At 40.1% G+C, this 22,827-nt stretch overlaps 2 protein-coding genes and 1 long non-coding RNA gene across 3 annotated transcripts; 1 reads left to right on the plus strand and 2 right to left on the minus strand.

Moving 5' to 3' along the window:
* Window positions 1-2,969: 2,969 nt before the first annotated feature.
* Window positions 2,970-9,486, minus strand: LOC104104716 (U-box domain-containing protein 4-like). The gene is made up of 4 exons (XM_070196138.1): window positions 8,997-9,486; window positions 3,903-6,292; window positions 3,562-3,789; window positions 2,970-3,360 (listed from the first exon to the last, which is right to left on the minus strand). Exons 1-2 carry the CDS (start codon window positions 9,269-9,271, stop codon window positions 5,449-5,451), a joined length of 1,119 nt encoding a protein of 372 aa, XP_070052239.1. The 5' UTR covers window positions 9,272-9,486; the 3' UTR covers window positions 2,970-3,360; window positions 3,562-3,789; window positions 3,903-5,448.
* LOC104104715 (probable aquaporin NIP-type) lies at window positions 3,244-4,034 on the minus strand. Its single transcript, XM_009612858.4, has 3 exons — window positions 3,903-4,034; window positions 3,562-3,789; window positions 3,244-3,360 (listed from the first exon to the last, which is right to left on the minus strand). The coding sequence occupies exons 1-3, from the start codon at window positions 4,032-4,034 to the stop codon at window positions 3,244-3,246; spliced, it is 477 nt and encodes a 158-aa protein (XP_009611153.1).
* Window positions 9,487-22,303: 12,817 nt separating the features above from the next.
* Window positions 22,304-22,666, plus strand: LOC117278879 (uncharacterized). Its single transcript, XR_004509237.2, has 2 exons — window positions 22,304-22,524; window positions 22,610-22,666. It is a non-coding gene; the product is annotated as an uncharacterized lncRNA (long non-coding RNA).
* Window positions 22,667-22,827: the final 161 nt, after the last annotated feature.

A 22,827-nucleotide genomic window follows, 5' to 3' on the forward strand; every position in this document is an offset into this window, starting at 1 on the left:
GCCTTCATCATTAAAGGACAAGGTTCCTTTTGGTATGTAATCCTGAGCCCGAGATCGCTTCTCCCTTATAATCGATACCTTAGTGCGTTTAAACACTGGCCCTTGGCGAACATTGATTACTCCGATAATCATGTAGTAGTTTCGCTTCTGCTGAACTCCCCAACCGCACCAGCAGCACTGCTTCTGCAGAAGAAAGCCCGCTTTAGCAGCTTTTCATTAAAACTCCCGACCAGCCGCTTCTGCGCTCAAATCCCATTTTTGCAGCGGATGTTGCTTTTAGGACTCCACCGGCACCTTATGAGAAATCAAAGTTTTTGGGTTCCGGGGGGAATATGGTCGCAAGGCTGAAACTTAAAGGAATTGACACATTTTCCAAAGGCGTCATAGCATGAAGGCATCATCCTCATAGCCCGAAGGCATCATCCTCATAGCCCGAAGACATCATGCCATGGCCTGAGGATCTCTCAAATCAGATTATAGCATTTGGGCTGTAGGAGCCCCTCCGGAGTCTAAACACCCCCAGTGAGCGTGTGTACCCATTAAGTATGAGTGCTGAGGGCTGAGAGCCGAGTGGTTGAGTTGTTGTGACGAGTTGAGTGACTGTTGCCCTGAGAGGTTGTACTTGCTTTTCATTTGTTGTTGCACTTACTATTATCTTCAGTTCCTTAGTTATTATTGTTATTTACTGAGTTGGTTATACTCATACTACACCCTACACTTCGTGTGCAGATCCAGGTGTTCCCGGATACGTGGGTCACAGTCCCGAACCCGTAGGCTATCGGTGGACTGCTCGAGCTGCTCCCGCAGCGAGAGCGGGTCGCCGCGTGCCGGCCGGGGGACAGACTGGGAACGGTTCCTTCGGGGGCCTTCCCCGGGCGTCGAACAGCCAACTCAGAACTGGTACGGACATGGGGAATCCGACTGTTTAATAAAAACAAAGCATTGCGATGGTCCCTGCGGATGTTTACGCAATGTGATTTATGCCCAGTGCTTTGAATGTCAAAGTGAAGAAATTCAACCAAGCGCGGGTAACTGGGGGTAGGGTCATCAGTAACTCCAGCTCGTGTCCTCACCATATGTGAGAGTATAGAATGACAAAAGGTTCAAACTCCGAGTTGTCTCACCCGACAAGAACCACAGCCCCCATCGCTCCGCGTTCGTGACCCAGCCTTTGCGTTCGCGAAGAAGAAAAACCCAACCATTCCAGTTTCTACTTCCCGTTCGCGAGAGTGCCTTCGCAAACGCGAAGAAGGAAATCCTTAGTAGCTTTACATTTTGTTAATCTATTTATGTAGCCTTCAAACAGATCGTATAAATTTTTTTTGTATCAGCTTTGTAAATTCTAAGTCTTAGAAGCTCATGATTTGTACTGCTAGTTCTTGGAATAATTTTAAAAGTTCGAACAATCCTTCACTATTTTTCTATAATTTCATTTGGAGAGTGTGGCCCAGTGGCACATTTCCGTCACTAAAAGTCCATTTTTCGTCACTAAAAGTTCACCAGAAACTGCTCTACCAGCCTTCCTTCAATTGATCATAACTTTATGTACAAATGTCCAAATGATAAATGGTTTACCTTTCTGGAAACTAGAATCAACCGACTACAACTTTTATGTTTTGCAACTTTTCTGATTCCTTATGAATCGCGAGATATAAGCTTTCAAAATTGGCTCCATACATCGGAATTTCTGGCAGCCAGAGCACCTGCGCGAGCTGCGACAGAGGAGCCCCCAGTAGCTCCAGCTGGAGGGCAGGCACCTGAGGTACCTGTTGCTGCACCAGCCCTCCAGGAGACTCTAGCCCAGTTCATGAGCATGTTCAGCACCTTAGCTCAGGCTGGATTGATTCTACTTGCACATGCCACATCTCAGGCCGGGGGAGGAGCACAAACTCCGGAACCTTGTCGACTTGAACCCACGGCACTGGAGTACAGGCGACGGGAGTCTGTGCTCCTCTCCCGGCCTGAAATGTGGCATGTGCAAGTGGAATCAATCCAGCCTGAGCTAAGGTGCTGAACATGCTCATGAACTGGGCTAGAGTCTTCTGGAGGGCTGGTGCAGCAACAGGTACCTCAGGTGCCTGCCCTCCAGCTGGAGCTACTGGGGGCTCCTCTGTCGCAGCTCGCGCAGGTGCTCTGGCTGCCAGAAATTTTGATGTATGGAGCCGATTTTGAAAGCTTATATCTCGCGATTCATAAGGAATCGGAAAAGTTGCAAAACATGAAAGTTGTAGTCGGTTGATTCTAGTTTTCAGAAAGGTAAACTATTTATCATTTGGACATTTGTACATAAAGTTATGGTTAATTGAAGGAAGGCTGGTAGAGCAGTTACTGGTGGACTTATAGTGACGAAAAGTGGACTTTTAATGACGGAAAATCATTAATTATCTCTGCCCAGTGATTTCTTCTATGTTTTTTTAAGTCTCACGTTGAATTCTTGAAGATCCAAATTTTGGCGTTTGACATATGCTTAAAGTAGAGATGCCCTCACGTTACATATGATCTTTCTTTGTTAGAAATATATTTTGTTAAAATTGATGTGGGCCCCACATTATGTGGTGGCTTAACCACATATGGGCAAAACATCACTCATATACAGCCCCTCGGGCATGTCTTATATGCGCTATAGGTACAACACATATAAGACATGTGTTATACCCACCAATTATTGTGGGTCAAATAAATAACAGGCATAGCGTATCAAATTCATGCGCTATATATAAAAATGGTACGACGTCGGACGTGGCAGGACATGGCCATGGCACGACGCAGGAGCGTTTCTCATTTTTTGTTCCTTTGGTCATTTTTTATGGGACGATTCAATTTTTGGCGATCCGTGTCTGGTGGCATGGGCCCCAATAGCTCGCGTGAGTTATAACACACAAAAATTGAGAAATCGGGTAGAATTCCTGTTTTATGGCCTAAAACAGGAGTGTGAAGCTTTAAATGAAGCCAAGAAATTAATCATGGTATCATCAAATGTGTCATGCTATCATAATGTGAATTAATAAAAAAAACCATTTAACACAATCAAGCCATTGTAAAATGGTTGAATCGCTAAATAATTCAGCAAGTTGTCATTTTGTTCTGTCCTTTCTTCAATGACAAATAACCTATCTGTTAAAACTTAAAAGTAGTCATTGTCATCTACGAATAATATTCTTAGAATGGAAAATGGTTGTGGGGATAACCAAGTAATCGACGACTTACTATTTTTCAACCCAAATATTGATCATGGGTTATTTTTCAAGCCAATTTAGGAAAATGTTCAAAATAAGCTTTGAGATTCACATCCAACAGTAGCGCTAAAGTACCGATTGCCAGAACTGAGCCGATTAGTTGAGCTATTATGTACAAAGGTACCTGCATCACATGCATATGATGTTAAATACTTCACATACATTTTGCTAATTCTTAAGATTAAAAGGCTAACAAACACTTTTGACAAAAAGGGATCAGAAACTGTAACTGCTGCGAACTCAAAATCAAACCAATAAATAACCATAAGATTTTGTGTCATTGAAAGTTAAAATTGAAACAGTTAAGACTACAACTAGTACGTACTAATTTCCATGGGAAGTGACGGAAGATAGTGAAAGTGATTGTAACAGCAGGATTAAAATGACCTCCTGATACTTGTCCCAATGAGTAAACCATCACCATCGCAACTGCTCCCCATGTCATGCTTATCCCTGGAGATGTTAAGCTCTCATCATCGTATAGCTTATTCATGGCAACCGATCCACACCATGAAAATATAATGAAGTACGCGCCAATGGCCTCTGCAATCAACTGGAACAAACATAACAGGGTGTAAATCAGTTAAAACTTCAAAAAGAAAACTAAATTTAGAAGTTAAATCCATCAAATTTGAATCTTGGATTTGCCTTGTGAAAGAACCTGACCTTTTGTGCGACTGCAACAACCGAAGCTGATGAATACAGCCTTGTGTTAGTATCAGAGTGAGACTTAAGGATATTGGCTGCAGGGGCACCTTCTTCCATTGTATATGGTGATTTCTTCTTCTCAGTTACCATCCATTTTCGCCCTCTTTGGATATCATAAAACAGGAAAATAGAGGCATAAAGGGTTCTCAATTTGTTTTCTCCTTGTCAACAAAGATGAGGATGTGATGAATAGTTGGAGAATATGTTCGATCCCGCTGTATATTAGGATCTCTAGAGCTCACACTGTTTCAAACTTCCATTCAGCCCTCCAATTTTCTTTTAATATTTATATTTATCTTTTGGTTTACTTATAATATGGTATGGTCTTCTTCACATTTCCGAAAGAATTGTTGACGCGCTGTTGCCATTTTTCTTTTTTCTTTTGCTTATAATGTTCATGAACTATGTATTCGAGGTGTCTTCACTAGATTAATTAAAGGACAATTGCCTTTACATGGCTAATCCCGTTTAAATGATAGAGCAGCTTCTTAGGAGTTCTGTTTTGTTGTCCAAGAGAGAGGACTAGTTGAGACAAGTCCAATTTGACCAATCGACCTTGAGTTTAAGTTCTATGCGGCGTAAAGAATATTTACACAATTAAGTCAATTATTAAATAACTATTGGTACATATCTTGATAAATATTAGTAACTGATAATCTAGTAAAAATGGTAACTTATAACCCGCTATCACAGAGTAAAAAAAATCTTTACATTGCCAGGATATATATTACTTAAATCCTTGAAGGTTTAGTGCATGATCTAAATTATTGTTGACTTTCACACGTAAAAAAAAAAACATGATTATTAACCAAATACACATAAGAAACATAACAGTGCGTGCTGAAAAAGCCATATACTTCTAGCTGTTTCCTTCTCTGTAAAAGACAGACAAAGAATGACTAACGTCTCAATCGAAATAATTACTAAGTTTCTCTTTTGGTCTGAAAGGATATATATATAGCACATATATCTTAAATTTCTCTGGCTTTTGAAATAGTACGAGGATCACTCAAAGCACTTTTTAAGTGTATCCATTACAATATATTGCCTCAGCCTTCAGCAGAAAAGCATGAGAAGTTCTGAGAATAAAAACTCCATTCGTTCCTTTTAAACATTCTCCGTATATCACAAAAACACCATGAGGGCGGAGAAATGAAACTGATAGTTGTATAACCTTCAATACACAATCTATGTTACAAGGGCCAAGGTCAAAAACTACATTTCTAAGACCTTATTGTTTCTAAAATTACTGAGTAACCAGTCACCTGGCGCCTTTCAGAAGGATCCGGACTGGCATTCTGTAGTATCTATCTATCTATCTATCTATCTCATTTTCCCAACTACGGAAAATCAATAGCATGCTGGCTCAAAAAAGAGGTGCAAGGCGGAGAGAAGTACAAAACAACCACATTATACACCACTACCAATTGAAAAACATTTCTAGTCATTTATGCAGCTGTCAATGGATTTTGTGATCGAAATGCCATTGGCTGCACGAAAAAAACTAGATTGGCTTTTCTAAACTAGAAACAGATAAGTCAGATGGAGTACGTATCAGTGCCCTTTGCTGTAAATGCCTCAAACTTCGCTCCATACTAACTTGTACCATTTCGGCAAGCATCTCCTTTGTTTTTCCTAATTGATCCTCTCCATCTATCTGAGATATAATATTGGAAACAATGTTCTCCAATGTGTCAGGTTGAAGTTCAGAGTTAGGATAAGGATTGTCTCTGAGCAACCTTAAAAGTATTTGCGCTTTTGTTTGAGACTCAGTTGTTCCTTGAACAGTCATCTCAAGAAGTCCAGGAATTACACCTTCTTTCAGAATTGGTTCTCTGTATTTATAGCGGTCGCTCTGGCACATTGTTAGGAGAGTTCCTACAGCATGTTCTCTGCTTTGAAGAGATCCACTTTCAAGCACCTCTACAACTGCAAATACTCCCCCTTCCTCAGATATCAATGCAGTTCTACCCTCCTCATAACTCACTAAGGATTCAATGAGAGCAGTACATTTCTCTGCAGTTTTTGAAGACTTTTTACAAGATTTAAGCAGAGAAACAATGAAATGTATGGCCTCTGTTTGAAGGATCAAGTTTAGGTTGCCTTGATAAGTTGACAGATTGTAAAGAGCCATCACTGCATCAACCTTAGCTTGTGAGTTTCCTTGTCTTAGGACTTCCACAAGTAGAGGAATGACACAAGAAGCACTAATAATGGGCTTTGTCACAGAAGAAGCGGATAATGTAAGCAATGAAGCCGTTGCATGGTCTTGTAGAGTTGAATTCTCTGATTGAAGAAAGCCTATGAGGGGTCCCAAGGCACCAGCATCAATGATACTTAACTTGTTTCTGAGGAGAGAAGCAAATATTAATCAAAGTCAGAAGCTCGCGGAGCTTTAATACTTAATTTGGTAGAATTCTGGAATACTGTTTGAAATTGGCAATCGTCACTTTCAAATCTTTCTTTAATGTATCAGAAAGCACAAATAGTCCAGATAAATTCTATTGGATGGAAGATAAACAAGTCAAGCACAAGAGTGCAGATAAGTGACACAAAATGTCAAAATCTTTTTGTGCAAACACACACATAGACATCTCAATTAACAAATCCTGTGTTCCTTTAATTAGCTCTGATGGTGTCTCTGAAGGGTGGTGTAGGCTTTGTCTATTTACTGAAGTTGATGTTATAACAGATTTAAGTAGCTGAACTACTAGGGAGAGCAATCGGAGTTCAACTTGAATGCATACAAGGTATTACACTGCACTATCCTATTCTAGCTACAGGTAGAGATTTACAGCTATGGGACAAATGCTTACTGCACTTAATTGATTCTGTCATACAAGTCTAATCCAAAGGAATGAATAGAAAAAAAGGTTTACAGACTAAACGGTTTCGCGGTCTTGGGCTACAAGTTGTGGTATTGATGTAAATGTTTACTTCTTTGGAGATAACACCAAAGTCTTTCTCCATTCTTAATTTACTCCTAAAATGATGATCATAGACTAACTATAGAGCAATAGCAGGGTTCAGATTAATTCCCAGAAGCACTCAAACGCGGTGCATGCCAACGAGAAGTAGCAACTGTGTCTATTGAAATTTGAGACGTAGAGCTATATCATTTGGCACTATAGATGAACGAACAAACAAAGAGTGAATAAAAACTTTAAACAGTAATCACTGTAATGGATAACTCATTTAGTTTAGGATCAAATTCTGATATTCCCCATATACCATTACAGAAAGAATTAATCGTTTGAGTAATCTGCACATCAGCACATCCATATTCGTCCACGCATCATTGCTATTAATATAGTTGCAACCATCCTATGTGAGAATATTTGATAAAAGTAGAAATTCTTGCTCATGGATAAAAGAATAACCCCACCTGTAAATCGGACCAATCTGAACATAAAGCATTTCCATGTCAAGGGGTCAATTGAAAAGCATTTTGGGTATATATGCCTCCAACTTTTATTGACTTTAACAAATACTTAAATTCACGGCAACCGGTATTATAATCACTGATGACCCAATCAAAAGTCTGAAACTACTAACTTTGCCAATACCTTTTTCCTAGATTATTAAAATTACTACTATTAGCTTAATTGTTAGGCAACTAATGCTACAGATTTTCTATTTCGAGAATAGGACTCAGAAGCAAGCACCACTATTTCATGGATCATTTTGAACACTTCCTCCAAATAACCTCAAAGAATCATAGACATTCCCCACTTCAACCATACGTTAAGCTCTAAATGGTATTTTGAGCTTAAAGTTCTGATCTTTTCAACTGGAAACTAAAATATTTTTTAAAGCAGTATCCAACAATATCCAGACCTGATTCTTCTACAACTTGAGATGAGCTCATTTCTTTTCACTACTAGAAATCCGGTAAAAACCGACCAAAAAAACCGACCAACGTTGGTCGGTAATGGCCAAAAACCGACCAAAACACGACCATTTACGTGTGGACGGTATTTTTGTGGTCGGAAAGGAATACCGACCAAAGTTGGTCGGTCGGTCAATTAAATTCAAAAAAAAAAAATATTGCAAAAAAAACCGACCAAAGTTGGTCGGTTTTTTTAAATGACCCGCCGAATTAACCGACCAATTTTGGTCGGTTTTTTTAATATTAATTTTTATTTATATTAATTGAAAAACCGACCAAAGTTGGTCGGTTTCTTGAAACATAAATTTTACGGGACTCAAAAATAGTTTCCCGCATTTTTGCGCCAAAGAAAACCGACCAAAGTTGGTCGGTTTCGTAAAAAAAAAAAAATTTAAAAAAAATATTTTGAAAAACCGACCAACTTTGGTCGGTTTTTTGGTCGGTTTTTTTACCGACCAAAGTTGGTCGGTCGACCTTGGTCGGTTTTTGCCGAATTTCTAGTAGTGTTTCTAAAGCGGAAGTAAGTTTCACACAGGAATTCTTTTCTTGCTTACTTTTCTCAGCAATCAAATGGAGCGGAAAGAACATTGAAACAGCCCAAATTAGTACGACAAATTCACAAGCAAAAAAGTTGAATTAGTCGAGGTGCGCGCAGCAAACTGACCCGACACCACGGTTCTAAATTATTTTGTATCCCAAAAAAGAATAGTGGAATCAAGGAGAGTTAATATACATAATACTTCTAGAGTACTTTTAAGTCCAACATTATCACTTAATTTCTGAAATAGAAATCTATACAAAACTACTACTCCACTATAAAGCTGATCTTTTTAGGGATCTTTACACAATAGACGGCTAATATTAATAGTTTACTTTTTCTAATCATATACATAGATTATACACTGATTATACACAATTATACACATGTAATACATAAATTATAAATATATTATATATTCACCGACTATTTTTAGTTGAAGTGGTAAGTTGGGCAGCTATTTGGGTTAATTCTTCCTCTTTTTATAATTTAAATAGTGAATACTATAATAATACTGTAATTATTACTATTATAACCATCATCACGTAAAACAAATTTAGGTGAAATGAAACACTGTCCGTTCTAAACCCTGAAAATGAGAACCACACAAATATTTCAGGCGTACCTTTCGTCTTTAACAGCGAGATTGAGGAGGGCAAGGAGAGCGGCTTCTTTAGACTCAAAGGAGTTAGTAGAACGGAGCATATCAACGAGGGGTTTCACGGCGTTAGAGAAATAGCGGCGGTAACGTTTGGAAGTCTTGGTGAGTCGTCGAATTTCCATAGCAGCCTGAACTTTCAAAATAGGGTCATCGGATTGAATGAGAAGAAGGTTCCGATTAACGCTGCATGTATCAGTGGTGGTGATGGGGTTGGTGTAGCTCTCACCTCCGACTTCCATCACATATATACTCACGAAAGAGTAAATAATTGGGAATTAATTTTTTTTGAGAGTGAGAGACGTAAGTTTGAGAAGAGAAAAAACATGGGCACCTGCGCCGCGGCGTTAAGCAACTGTTATAGAACCCAACTCCGCCTGTTTTGTGGGGACAGCAGCCATGGAGAGTTTGGGGTCTTCTTTTCAACAATATAGTACTCCCTTCGTTTCAATGAGATACAAACTTTTAAACAGACTTTTTGAATTTTGTGATCATAAATGTTAAAAGGTCAAACATTTGTGGGTCATAATAACATTTGTGGGTCATAATATTTATATGATTGTACAAACTTATCATTAATAATTAAAAAATAAATTAAAAAGTTTAAAGTTAGAATTGTTTCTAATATAAAAATTTGTCTTTTTTTTTTAACGAAGTATTAAAGAAAGTTACTCGGGAGCTTTTAGGATTATATGGCCATTTATAATTTTAATTTAAGTAAATGTCCTTACCCATTTTAATATTTTCTTTTTCAATTACTTTTCTTATATATTTTCCTATGTGGCAATATATTAGTCTACCTTTGCAAACTCAAAATATGAAAGGACATATTTGTAAACCAAATCAAACATTTCTTTTCCTTTACAATAGAAAAACTTCTCTGGAAAGACAAAACCCCTCGCTTGGAAACCCTTCTCGGCGATTTCAATGAGAAAAGAGTGTTGGCTTCTAAATTCTCCATTTTTCTTGTGTTTTCTAGTCGTTTTTGTTATGCTATGTTCTAGGGTCCCCATTATTTTTTGTCATTCTATTGCTTTTTAAAATTCCCTTTTCTTTTGTCAATCAAATCACAAAAGATGACAATGGAAGCTATTCCGGACGTTACTGCTTCTGGGTCGATGTCCAATGGAGATGAGGTTGAGTCACAGGAAGGTGACGAGGAAAATCGGAGGAGGAGAGTGGCGATGAACAAGCAATGGAAAATGACGATAAGGACGAGCCAGAGAAAGATAGTGCAGAGGAGGAAGCTGACGAGGAACAAACAACGGAAGATGACGATGGTGCAAAGGAGGAAGCTGACGAGGAACAAACAACGGAAGATGACGATGGGGACGAGTCAGAGAAAGATAGTGTAGAGGAGGAAGCTGACGAGGAACAAACAACCGAAGATGGCGATGGGGACGAGTCAGAGAACGATATTGCAGAGGAGGAAACTGATGAGGAACAAACAACGGAAGATGGCGATGGGGACGAGTCAGAGAAGGATGGTGAGGAGGTGGAAGTGACGGAGGAGCAAGAATTTGCTGCTCGAAACACAAATAATTTCGAAGTTGGGGAAAATGAGGTAATTCTATTTTTTTGTTCCACTCTCGTATTATTTTTTTGTAATTATACTTAATGAATTAGTTACTAATTTATAGATCGTGGACTCTGTATCGATTGTGATCATTTTTTTTCTTCTCCATTTGTATTTTACGTTTGAAGTTAATAATATTTCTCAAATGTTTAAATGTCTTAAATTGCTAATGATCATTGTATTTTTATATATATCATTGTTGTTGTCACGACTCCAATTTTCCTCCGTAGGATGTCATGATGGTACCTAATCCTAAAACTAGGTAAGCCTAAAACTTACTGAACTAAAAAACAAAATTTAACCAGAACAACCATTAAGCATGATACTAAAATTTCTATGATAAACCAATAACCCCGAGTGTAATACAATACCCAAAATTGGTAGTACAAGTCATGAGATCTAGTGAGTTTACTAGAAAAATTATCTAAGTATAGCTATTTCGGAATAGAAATAGACAGTATAAGTACAATGTCAGAAGGTGACTCTGAGGCCTGCGAATGCGACGACAGGTATACCTTGAGTCTTCACAGCAAAACCTGAACAACTAGCTAGTGATCAACCAACTCCGAAGTACCTGAATCTGCACAAAAATGTACAGAAAGCGTAGCATGAGTATACCATAGTGGTACCAAGTAAGTATCAAGACTAATTTCAGTGAAGTAGTGACAAGGAAAAGTCAAGACACCTACTAGGTTGAACAACTTGTACGAGTATGAACGTGAAACTAACATGGAACAATAATAATATAAAGCTAAGCATGATAACAATAATGAAACAATGCTGGTAATAGGAAACTAAAAGCAACAATTAGCAACGAGACCCAACAGGTAATAACGTCGTGGAGTAAGCTGAATACAGTTTAAGTCCAATGAAACCAAGTAAGGAAAAACAAGTAACAACTCAATAAGAGCAACCACTTTCACACAAGATTTATTCAAGGACTTTCCCGAGGTACTTTACCTCATAGTCACATTTCACGGGTCCCAATTCATGAACCCTAATCACTTGGCATCTTGTGCCCATATTATAATTTATAACCGTACGGATGACTCATGTGCCAACAATAATAATGACCTTGACCGCACGGACAACTCACGTGCCAAAAGAATAACTTTCACACAGAAGGCAAGTAAGCGAGAGTACATGTAAATAATTTGTAACATTAGGATTCGTCTTCTTAAATCGAGATGGGTGATTAATTACATGTATACTTGTGCAAGTGTTCTATCACAACTCAAGTCAACAAATAAGAGTAGAGACAATGAATGATACATAGGGAACAATCACCACAAAAAAAGGTGCAATGTATAACTCACACAAGGTAGGCACATCACTACACAAATATCGTCAATAACAATGCCCCCAGGCCATCACAAGTCATCAAAAATTACTCCCCAACATAGCCCACCTTGTCTCGCCATGTGTGCAACAATAAAGTAAATGCCCGCTTTGTCTCGCCGCACGCGCATAATAATATTCACACCTTCTCTTGCCACATACGCAAACCCACATATATAGCCCGCCTTGTCACACCGTATGTGCAAATATCAATAATAATAATAGCACGGACAACTCACGTACGAACACCCCGACAATCCTCTCAGCAATATCATGTGTGCCAAAAATATAACAACACAATATAAGATCTTTCACCACATATGCCCATATGCCACCACTTTTACTCAAACAATTTCAATATCATAACCACGCATAGCCCTCGGCTCAACAACACTGAGTACATCAACAACAACAACAATAACACGAGAGTACGTCAAGTAAATCAACATAAGAACTACAGAACACAAAGAAACAAAAGAACGAGCTCACAACGGAAGACACCATAGGTAATAATGGTTTCAACAAGAATAGCTCAACAAGGGGAGAGATAATGTATAACAATGATTCTACCTAAGTACAACTCGACGATAAGAGAGATAACATGAATCAAAGATTTCAAATAAGGATAAGCCAACAATGAAATGGATAACAAAACTTCAGTTAAGATTAAGCAATTACGGAAGAGATAATAATAACTTCAATTAAGGTTAAGCATTTACGGAAAAGACATCAATAACTTCAATTAAGGATAAGCAATTACGAAAAAGACATCAATAACATAAATTAAGGTTAAAAAATTACGAAAAAGATATCAATAACTTCAATTAAGGTTAAACAATTACGGAAAAGACAGCATGGCAATAAAAGATGTGACAACCTCAATTGAGACACCTAAGAATTTATTGGCAACAAAGGTAGAACATGGATCGATAAACTCCAAATAAGACACGTAAGGGTGAAATTAGTAAGTGGGGGGGACCTAACATGATAAGACAACTTCATTTTTAATGGACATAAGAACCTAAGGGTCTAAAACGGTAAAATTCCCACAAATTAGCCTGAGCAGTACTCGTCACCTCGCGTGCATGGCTTTCACATGACACAATTAGCATAAATGACTCAAATCCTAAGGGGTAGTTTCCCCCCACCTCCCCCCCAAACTTAGGCAAGATACTTACCTGAAAGAAACTAGACTAATACTCTAAAATGACCTTCTCGTGTGAAATAACCTCTGGACGGCTCAAATCTAGCCAAACAAAATTCATCTCATGAATAAAAACTATAGAAAATAAATCTAGATAATAAAGCTTCAATCTTTAACAAAAACTAAAAAGTCAACCCAAAAGGTCAAACCCCGGGCTCGCACCTCAGAACCTGATAAAATTCACAAAATCTGAACACTCATTCCAATACAAGTCCAACCATACCAAAATTATCCAATTCCGATATCAATTCGTCCTCCAAATCATCATTTTACATTTTTGAAAGTTTACACAAAATTTCCATTTTTCCCCAACTCAAACCACTAATTTAATGATAAAATCATGAAATAAAATCAAATCCGAGTAAAGGTCACTTACCCCAATCCAACACGTAAAGAAACTCTAAACAATCGCTCAATCCAAGGTCTACTACTCAAGATATGATAAAAATAGTCAAACCCTCGAAATAGAGTATTTTTATATTCTGCCCAGATATAACACATCGCGATCGCGGAACATTCCTCGCGATCGCAAAGAAGAAAAATGAAGGCTGCAAAAAATAACCTTACGCGAACACAAAAACATAGTGGCGAACGCGAATCACAGCGACCTCCGCTTACGCGATCGCGAACCCATTGATGCGAATGCGAAGAACAATTCTTGATGTCCCTTCCAGCTCTATCTCCACGCGCACGCTGAAGACATGTCGCAAACGTGGACTACAACCAACTGGACCTTCGCAATCGCATGCACACAGTCACGACTGCGATGAACAAAATCACTGAGCTCCCAGAATCAATTCGCAATCGCAAACCAACAATTCTAAAGCATGAAGAAATGGCCCGTAGCCCATCCAAAATACACTCGAGGCCCCCGGGACCCCGTCGAAATATACCAACAAGTTTCACAACATAACGCGGACCTGCTCGAGGCCTCAAATTATATCAAACAATATTCAAATTATGAATCATGCCTCAACTCAAACTTAATAAACTTATGCACTTTTAATTTCTACAACTCGCGCCGAAACATATCAAATCATCCCGGAATGACGTCAAATTTTGCATGCAAGTTCCAAATGACCCAATGGAGCTATAACAACTCCTTAAATCGAAATCTGAATCCGATATCAACAAAGTCAACTCCCGGTCAAACCTCTCAACCTTCCAAACCTTTATTTCCCAATTTTCGCCAAAATCCATCAAATCAATCTACGGACCTCCAAATCCAAATATGACATCAGCACCAGTTGAGACTGCGAGGTCCAGCTCAATAAAGGAGCAAGTCTATGACATCAGCACTAGTTTCTTCACCACCCGCTTAGCCAGCTAGGGGTAGAGCTCAGTCGGCTAGGGTCCACCCGAGAGAGGGAGGCCGATCAGGGGGAGGCCAGGCCCGATTCTATGCCCTCCCTGCCAGACCAGATGCCATTGCTTCGGATGCTGTGATTACAGGTATTGTCTCAGTTTGCCATAGAGATGCCTCTTTATTATTGGACCCTGGTTCCACTTATTCTTATGTGTCCTCGTATTTCGCTCATTATCTGGATATGCCCCATGAGTCTCTAGTTTTATCTGTTCATGTATCCACTCCAGTGGATGATACTATTATTGTGGACCGAGTATATCAGTCATGTGTGGTGACTATTGGGAGTCTGGAGACTAGAGTGGATCTGTTGTTGCTTAGTATGGTCAATTTTGACGTGATTTTGGGTATGGATTGGTTGTCTCCATGTCATGCTGTTCTAGATTAGCACGCTAAGACCGTGACATTGGCAATGCCAGGGTTGCTGAGGGTTGAGTGGAGCGGCTCTATAGACTATGTTCCCAATAGAGTTATTTCATACTTGAAGGCTCAGTGGATGGTTAAGAATGGTTGTCTATCTTATTTGGCCTTTGTAAGAGATGTTAGTGTAGAGACCCCTACTATTAATTTTGTTCCGGTGGTGCAAGATTTTCTGGATGTGTTTCCTGCAGACCTGCCGGGCATGCCGCCAGATAGGGATATTGACTTCGGTATTAATTTGGTGACGGGAACTCAGCCCATTTCTATTCCACCGTATCGTATGGCACCGGCGGAGTTGAAGGATTTGAAGGAACAACTTCAGGAACTCCTTGATAAGGGGTTTATCCGTCCTAGTGAGTCATCTTGGGGTGCACCAGTTCTATTTGTAAAGAAGAAGGATGGTACTATGAGAATATGCATTGATTACAGGCAGTTGAACAAGGTCACAATAAAGAACAAGTATCCTTTGCCGCGTATTGATGATCTGTTTGACCAGTTTCAGGGAGCGATAGTGTTCTCTAAGATTTATTTGAGGCCAGGGTATCACCAGCTGAAGATTCGGGACTCAGATATTCTTAAAACAACTTTCAGGACCCGATATGGCCATTATGAGTTCGTTGTGATGTCTTTTGGGCTGACCAACGCCCCAGCAGCATTCATGCATCTGATGAACAGTGTGTTTCAGACTTATCTTGACTTGTTCGTTATTGTATTCATTGATGACATCCTGGTGTACTGTCGTAGTCAGGAGGAGCAGGCCCATAATCTGAGGATTGTGTTACAGTGGTTGAGGAAGGAGAAGCTTTATGGAAAGTTCTCGAAGTGTGAGTTTTGGCTCAATTCAGTGGCGTTCTCGGGGCACGTGGTGTCCAATGAGGGTATTCAGGTAGATCCGAAGAAGATAGAGGAGGTTCAGAGTTGGCCCAGACCATCCTCAGCCACGGAGATTCGGAGTTTTCTCGGTTTGGCTGGTTACTACTGTCATTTTGTGGAGGGTTTCACATCTATTGCACCGCCCTTGACTAAATTGACCCAAAAGGGTGCTCCCTTCAAGTGGTCGGATGAGTGCAAGGAGAGCTTTCAGAAGCTCAAGACTGCTTTGACCACGACTCAAGTTCTAGTTCTACCATCAGCTTCTAGTTCTTACATAGTGTATTGTGATACTTCTCGGATCGGTATTGGGTATGTTTTGAGGCAGGAGGGTAGAGTGATTGCTTATGCTTTACGCCAGTTGAAGCCCCAAGAGAAGAACTATCATGTCCACAACTTTGAGTTAGCAACTATTGTTCACACTTTGAAGATTTGGCGGCACTATTTGTACGGGGTCCATTGTGAGATTTACACTGATCATCAGAGTTTGCAGCATCTGTTCAAACAGAAGGATCTTAACTTGCGTCAGCGGAGGTGGTTGGAGCTTCTTAAGGACTATGATATCACCATTTTGTACCATCTTGCGAAGGCCAATGTGGTGGCCGATGCCTTGAGTCGCTAGGTGGAGAGTTTAGGGAGCTTAGCATATCTTCCAGCAGCAGAGAGGCCATTGGCGTTGGATGTTTAGGCCTTGTCTAGCTAGTTTGTTAGATTGGATATTTCTGAGCCGAGTCAAGTATTGGCTTGTGTGGTATCTCGGTCTTCTCTGTATGATCATATCAAGGAGCGTCAGTATGATGACCCACATATGCTTGTCCTTAAGGACACGGTCCAGCACAGTGATGCTAAGAAGGTCACCATTGGGGATGATGGTGCATTGAGGATGCAGGGCAGGCTATGTGTTCCCAAAGTAGATGGTTTGCGTGAGTTGATTCTCCAGGAGGCTCACAGTTTGTGGTATTCTATTCATTCGGGTGCCACAAAGATGTATCAGGACTTGAGACAACATTACTGGTGGAGGAGAATTAATAAGGACATAGTGGAGTATGTATCTCGGTGCCTAAATTGCCAGCAGGTGAAGTATGAGCATCAACGACAAGGTGGGTTGCTTCAGAAGCTAGAGATTCCGGAGTGGAAGTGAGAGCGGATCACTATGGATTTCGTTTTTGGACTCCCACGGACTCAGCGGAGGTTTGATGTAGTTTGGATGATTGTGGATAGGCTGACTAAGTCAGCTCATTTCATTCCTGTAATGACTACCTATTCTTCCGAGCAACTGGCTCAAGTGTATATATGCGAGATCGTCAGGCTTAATGGCATACCAGTATCTATTATCTCTGAATGGGGTATGCAGTTTACATCATGGTTCTGGAGGGCCGTACAATATGAGTTAGGTACTCGAGTGGAGTTGAGCACATCATTTCACTCTCAGACGGACGGACAATCCGATCGCACTATTCAGATATTAGAGGATATGCTCCATGTATGTGTGTGATGGAATTTGGGGTTTCGTGGGATCAGTTCTTGCCTCTAGCGAAGTTTGATTACAACAACAGTTATCAGTCGAGCATCCAGATAGCACCGTATGAGGCTCTGTATGGTAGGCGATGTAGGTCTCTAGTGGGTTGGTTCGAGCCGGGCGAGGCTAGATTATTGGGTACAGACTTGGTTCAGGATGCTCTAGAGAAGGTTAAAGTGATTCAGGATAGACTACACACAGCCCAGTCCAGACAGAAAAGTTATACGGATCGGAAGGTTCGCGATGTTGCATTCATGGTTGGAGATCGGGTCTTGCTCTGGGTTTCACCTATGAAGGGCGTTATGAGGTTCGGGAAGAAGGGCAAGCTGAGCCCAAGGTTCATTGGTCCCTTTGAGGTGTTGCGGCGAGTTGGGGAGGTTGCTTATGAGCTTGCTTTATCTCCTAGTGTAGCGGGAGTTCACCCAGTCTTCCATGTTTCTATGCTCCGGAAGTATCACGACGATCCGTCTCACGTGTTGGATTTTAGCTCAGTCCAGTTGGACAAAGATCTATCTCATGTTGAGGAGCCAGGGGCTATTTTGGAAAGGCATGTTTGGAAGCTGAGGTCAAAGAGCTTCTGTGAAGGTTCAGTGGAGAGGTCAGCCAGTCAAGGAGGCGACTTGGGAGACCTAGCATGATATGCGCAGCAGTTATCCTCATCTTTTTACCACTTCAGGTATGTCTTTATACTCGTTCAAGGACGAACGTTTGTTTAAGAGGGCGAGGATGTGACGACCCGGCCGATCGTCTCGAGAGTTGTAGCCCTGTTTCCTTATTTTCTGCTTTTACTGTGTTCTACAATTATTATATGATTTACCGGGTTGGTTAGTTCGGGTCCGGAGTGATGTCGGAGTAAATTGAGACACTTAGTCTCTTAATTGGAAGCTTAAGTTGGAAAAAGTTGATCGGATGTTGACATATGTGTAAACTGCCTCGAATTTGAATTTTGATGGTTCTGTTAGCCCCGTTAGGTAATTTTGGGACTTAGGAGCGCGTCCGGAATGTGATTTGGAGGTCCGTCGTAGAATTAGGCTTGAATTGGCGAAAGTTAGATTTTTGGCAAATTTAACCGGAAGTGGACTTTTTGATATCGAGGTTGGATTCCGATTCTGGAAGTTGGAGTAGGTCCGTAATGTTGACTATGACTTGTGTGCAAAAGTTTAGGTCAATCGGACGTGGTTTGATAGGTTTCGGCGTCGTTTGTGGAATTTGGAAGTTTAGAAGTTCATTAGGCTTGAATCCGGGTGTAATCCATATTTTTGATGTTGTTGGGGTGATTTGAGGGTTTGACTAAGTTCGTATTAGGTTATAAGACTTGTTGGTATGTTTGATTGAGGTCCCGGTGGCCTCGGGTGGGTTTCAGATGCTTAACGGGTTGAAATTGGGACTTAGGTAATTGCTGAGTTTTCTGGTGTTCTGGTGTTTCGCACCTGCGGTGGGGAGACTGCAGGTGCGGACCCGCTGAAGCGAAGAGGAGGCCGCAGATGCGGGCAAGGCCAGGAAGGGCAGGGGGCACATGTGTGAGAAAGGGTGCGCATCTGCGAGCCCGCAGATGCGAGGATGGCCCGCAGATGCGAAAAGGGAAAGTTTGGGCATTTCCGCAGAAGCGGACGAAGGGCCGCAAAAGCGACTCCGCAGGTGCGAGACCTGGAGCACAGGTGCGAGCTCAGCGTTTTAGTGGGTTCTGCAGGTGCAGATATTTTTGCGCAGAAGCTGTTCCGCTGGTGCGGAAATAAGGCCGCATGTGCGAAAGGCCTGGGCAGAACATATAAATACGGGACATCGAGATTTTTCATAATTTTCACTATTTTGAACTCGGATTTTGGAGGGTTTTGAGAAGGATTTTGAAATGATTACTAAGGTAAGCTCCTTGTGTCCATTTATCTTCAATAATGATGTTTGCCCACTGATTTTTCACCTAATTGGCGAGTTTTGAGGTGAAATTTGGCGGTTTAGGACTAGGGAAATTGGAGAGTGAATTTTGGGGATTTGGATGACTAAATGGTGTCAGATTTTGATAAATTTGGTATGGATAGACTTGTGAGTGAATGGAATTTCGGGTTTTGTGACTTTCGTCATATTTCGAGACGTGGGCCCGGGGGCTGGGTCGAGCCTATTTCGGATTTTGGCTTATAATTTCGTATTTTTCTTGTGGAATTGATTCCTTTAGCCTATATTAATTATATCGTACTGCTTGTGGCTAGATTCGAGGCATTTGGAGACTGATTCGAGGGGAAAAGGCATTTCATAGTAGGATTTTGCGCGGTTTGAGGTAAGTAACAGTCTTAAATCTAGTCCTGAGGGTATGAAACCCCGGATTTTGGTATGATGTGATTATTTTGGAGGTGATGCACATGCTAGGTGACGGGCGTGTGGGCGTACACCGTGAGGGATTGTGACTTGGTCTGTCCCATGAGACTGTAAAGTTCAATAGCTTATTGTTAATTACATATTCCCTCTATCTTTTAGAAATTTGACTGCCATTCATATTAGAAACCATGCTTAGGCCATATGATATCACTGTTAGGACCCGCAGCGGTCGGGTACTTGTTGAATTAGCTTCTATTTGCTGTCTTGTACTCAGTCACAGTTTTACTTGCGTGTCATATCTCCGTTTCCTCTTGTTTTCTTGTTGATACTTGTTATCATCTCTTTTGAGCTGATTTGTATGATTTCTGAGAGCATGGGAGGCTGGAGAGGTTAGTGACTGAGATAGGGCCTGAGTGCCAAGCTGTGAGCTATGTGAGGTATATGGATCGGGTTGCACACCGCAACGAGCCTAAGGGCTGAATGTATGTGGATCGGGTTGCACGCCGTAGTAAGCCTTATGGCTATTTATGGATTGTGGATTGGGTTGCACGCCGCAACGAGCCTTATGGCTACTTATATGATTGAATCGGGCTGTACGATGCAATGATATAGCGCTTGGGCTGAAGGAGCCCCTCCAGAGTCTGCACACCCCCAGTGAGCGCAGGTACCTATTGAGTGTGATTATTGAGGGCAGAGAGATGAGTGTTTGAGCTATTGAGAGCTTGAGTGATTGTTACCCTGAGAGGTTGAATTTGTTTCCTTTGTTGCTGCACTTAGCTGAATTATGTCATTGTTCTGAACTTTTGGAAAATATTGTATGCGGTTTATCTGAGCTTAGTAAATGTACAACTGACTGAACTTATATTGCTGGAATTGAATCATGTCTACTTTCACTGCTGATATTTCTGAAGTGAACAGTAATTGTATAGCTCGTCACTACTTCTCAGTTCCTTATTTATTTTTGTTACTTATTGAGTTGGTTGTACTCACGCTACACCCTGCACTTCATATGCAGATCCAGGTGTATCCGGTCACGGAGGACGTTGATCTCGTGCGTGGTTGAGTATCGGAGATTCACGAGGTAGCTGCCAGCGTTCGCAGTCCTTGTCTCTCCTTTCTTATTATCTTTCTTTTCTGTATTGGCATTTAGACACAAACTCTTCTCGACACTGTTTCTTAGACTGGTTGTTTAGATGCTCATGACTTGGTGACACCCCGATGTTTGGGGCTATTTTTCCGCGTTGTATTTTGAGTTTAACTCTTGTTTTTATGAAAACTCTATCATATCAGGCTTTTGGTTTATTTTGTGAAATATTTGAAGTATTTTAAAAAATCAGCTTGCCTAGTACCATCGATACGCGCCATCACGACAGGTTAGGGTTTTGGGTCGTGACAAAAAGACAAGTGAAGTATAAACCATGATATAAATTCTTAGAACATTTATATCAATACAAAATTTTGAATATAAATCATACAAAATCATTCCAATTTCATTAAATCATTGAAATCACTTTCGGCTCTTTGGGCCTAAACATAAGAAAGTCTTTTTTCTCTTTTACTGAGAGTACTATACCGACACCGACATAATAAATAACTACTAGGTGATCATCCTAGCAACAGATATTTGACCATACTTGTCTGGGCGGCTTCCCGTAGTGCCGTACGAGTCGACTTAACCTCATTACTTTAAGTAATGATTATTTACCCTCTCAATGGGGGACTTTATTCCACAAGCCTTGGCTTAGCCCTAGAATGCTTTCCTACGCCGACACGTGTAGTTTTATGGTAATAAACTTAATATTCGAACCAATCTCGGTCGTCTCACTAGTAACTCCCAAAATATTTGAATATTATAAATAGATTCATAGCATAATTGCCTCAAAGGATCAATTTTTTATCAAATCATGATGTTCATAGCCAATCCAAACCATTTGAACAAAATCAAATAAATAACCTTTTTCATGTTAAAGCATTTAGCTATTAACATCAATCTAAAGATACAACAAGCTTCCTTTGTTGAAATTTCAAAAGACAAACTTATTCATGAAAATATATCTTTAGCACTCAAGCATTTTATATTCTTATCAACAGATAAGTTTTAATAAAACTTATAAGAATTTCCTTAAGTGTCATTATACCAGCAAGTTTTGAAAATAAGATTGTTATAAAATTACATGACACTTCATAAGCAATAATTTAGAAACACATGGTGACATCTTTCCCGCTTGTTCCCACAAGTACGGATGCACATTTATAAATAATACAATGTATCGACTTAAGACATGCTTTCAAAGAGAATCCCTCAAGAAGAGTAAGTCTTAATCAACTTACCTCAAACTTCAAACTCTAAAAATACTATAATGCTCCAATTGATTGAAATGCTCAAATATTGTACACAATTCAATATCTACCCGCCAATATTAACCCCATAATTAACGTGGTCCCTTGAAACCTTACAAAATTTAGTTATGACTTCTTTTTCTTTTGTAGACACACTCCTAAAAAAGGATTTCTATTGCTTTCTTCTTTCTTTGTTTAAATTTTTCGATTTAGTTTCCCGTGATCACTAAGATAACTTCGTGGCATTATTAGAGAGCCGATAAACGGATCTGGTCATTGATTTTCTATATATATATATATATATATAGGAGAAGTGAAACAGATATCGAGGCATGCGATTAGAAGAAGCAAAATTGAGAGAACTTCATCACTGCAGCTTTTAAAAGTTAAAACCCTCTTGGCTTATGGCTATGTTATGTTAAAATCAAGGTGCAAGTCAGAAACAAATGGCTTCTTCAATTATTAATTATCCAACAATTATCGTATCATCCAGGAAATGTAGGATGATCCGTCAAAAGCCATCACAAGTCAGAGCTCAGAGCCATAAAGATGAAGGTATTTTTGCTTTATTCTCATTGCATAGATACAACAATGGAATGATGCATTTGGTGATTTTAATTGAAAGTTGATATTACGGCAGGGAGATCATGGCATGTTATTGATGCACATTTACAAGTATTGAGGGAAAGAATAGAAAGAGAGAGGATCAAAGAGGCCACAAGAAACTTCAAATGTGAGCAATAGGAGTATTTTCTTTCTGCTAATTTCATTCCAAAATCCAATAGGTTCACCCATTAGACTATTCAATTTCATTCTTATCATCTAATACTCATCTGGAGTCATTAATGATACTACGTT

The sequence above is a fragment of the Nicotiana tomentosiformis genome, chromosome 2 (assembly GCF_000390325.3).
Source record: "Nicotiana tomentosiformis chromosome 2, ASM39032v3, whole genome shotgun sequence".
NCBI lineage: Eukaryota > Viridiplantae > Streptophyta > Magnoliopsida > Solanales > Solanaceae > Nicotiana > Nicotiana tomentosiformis.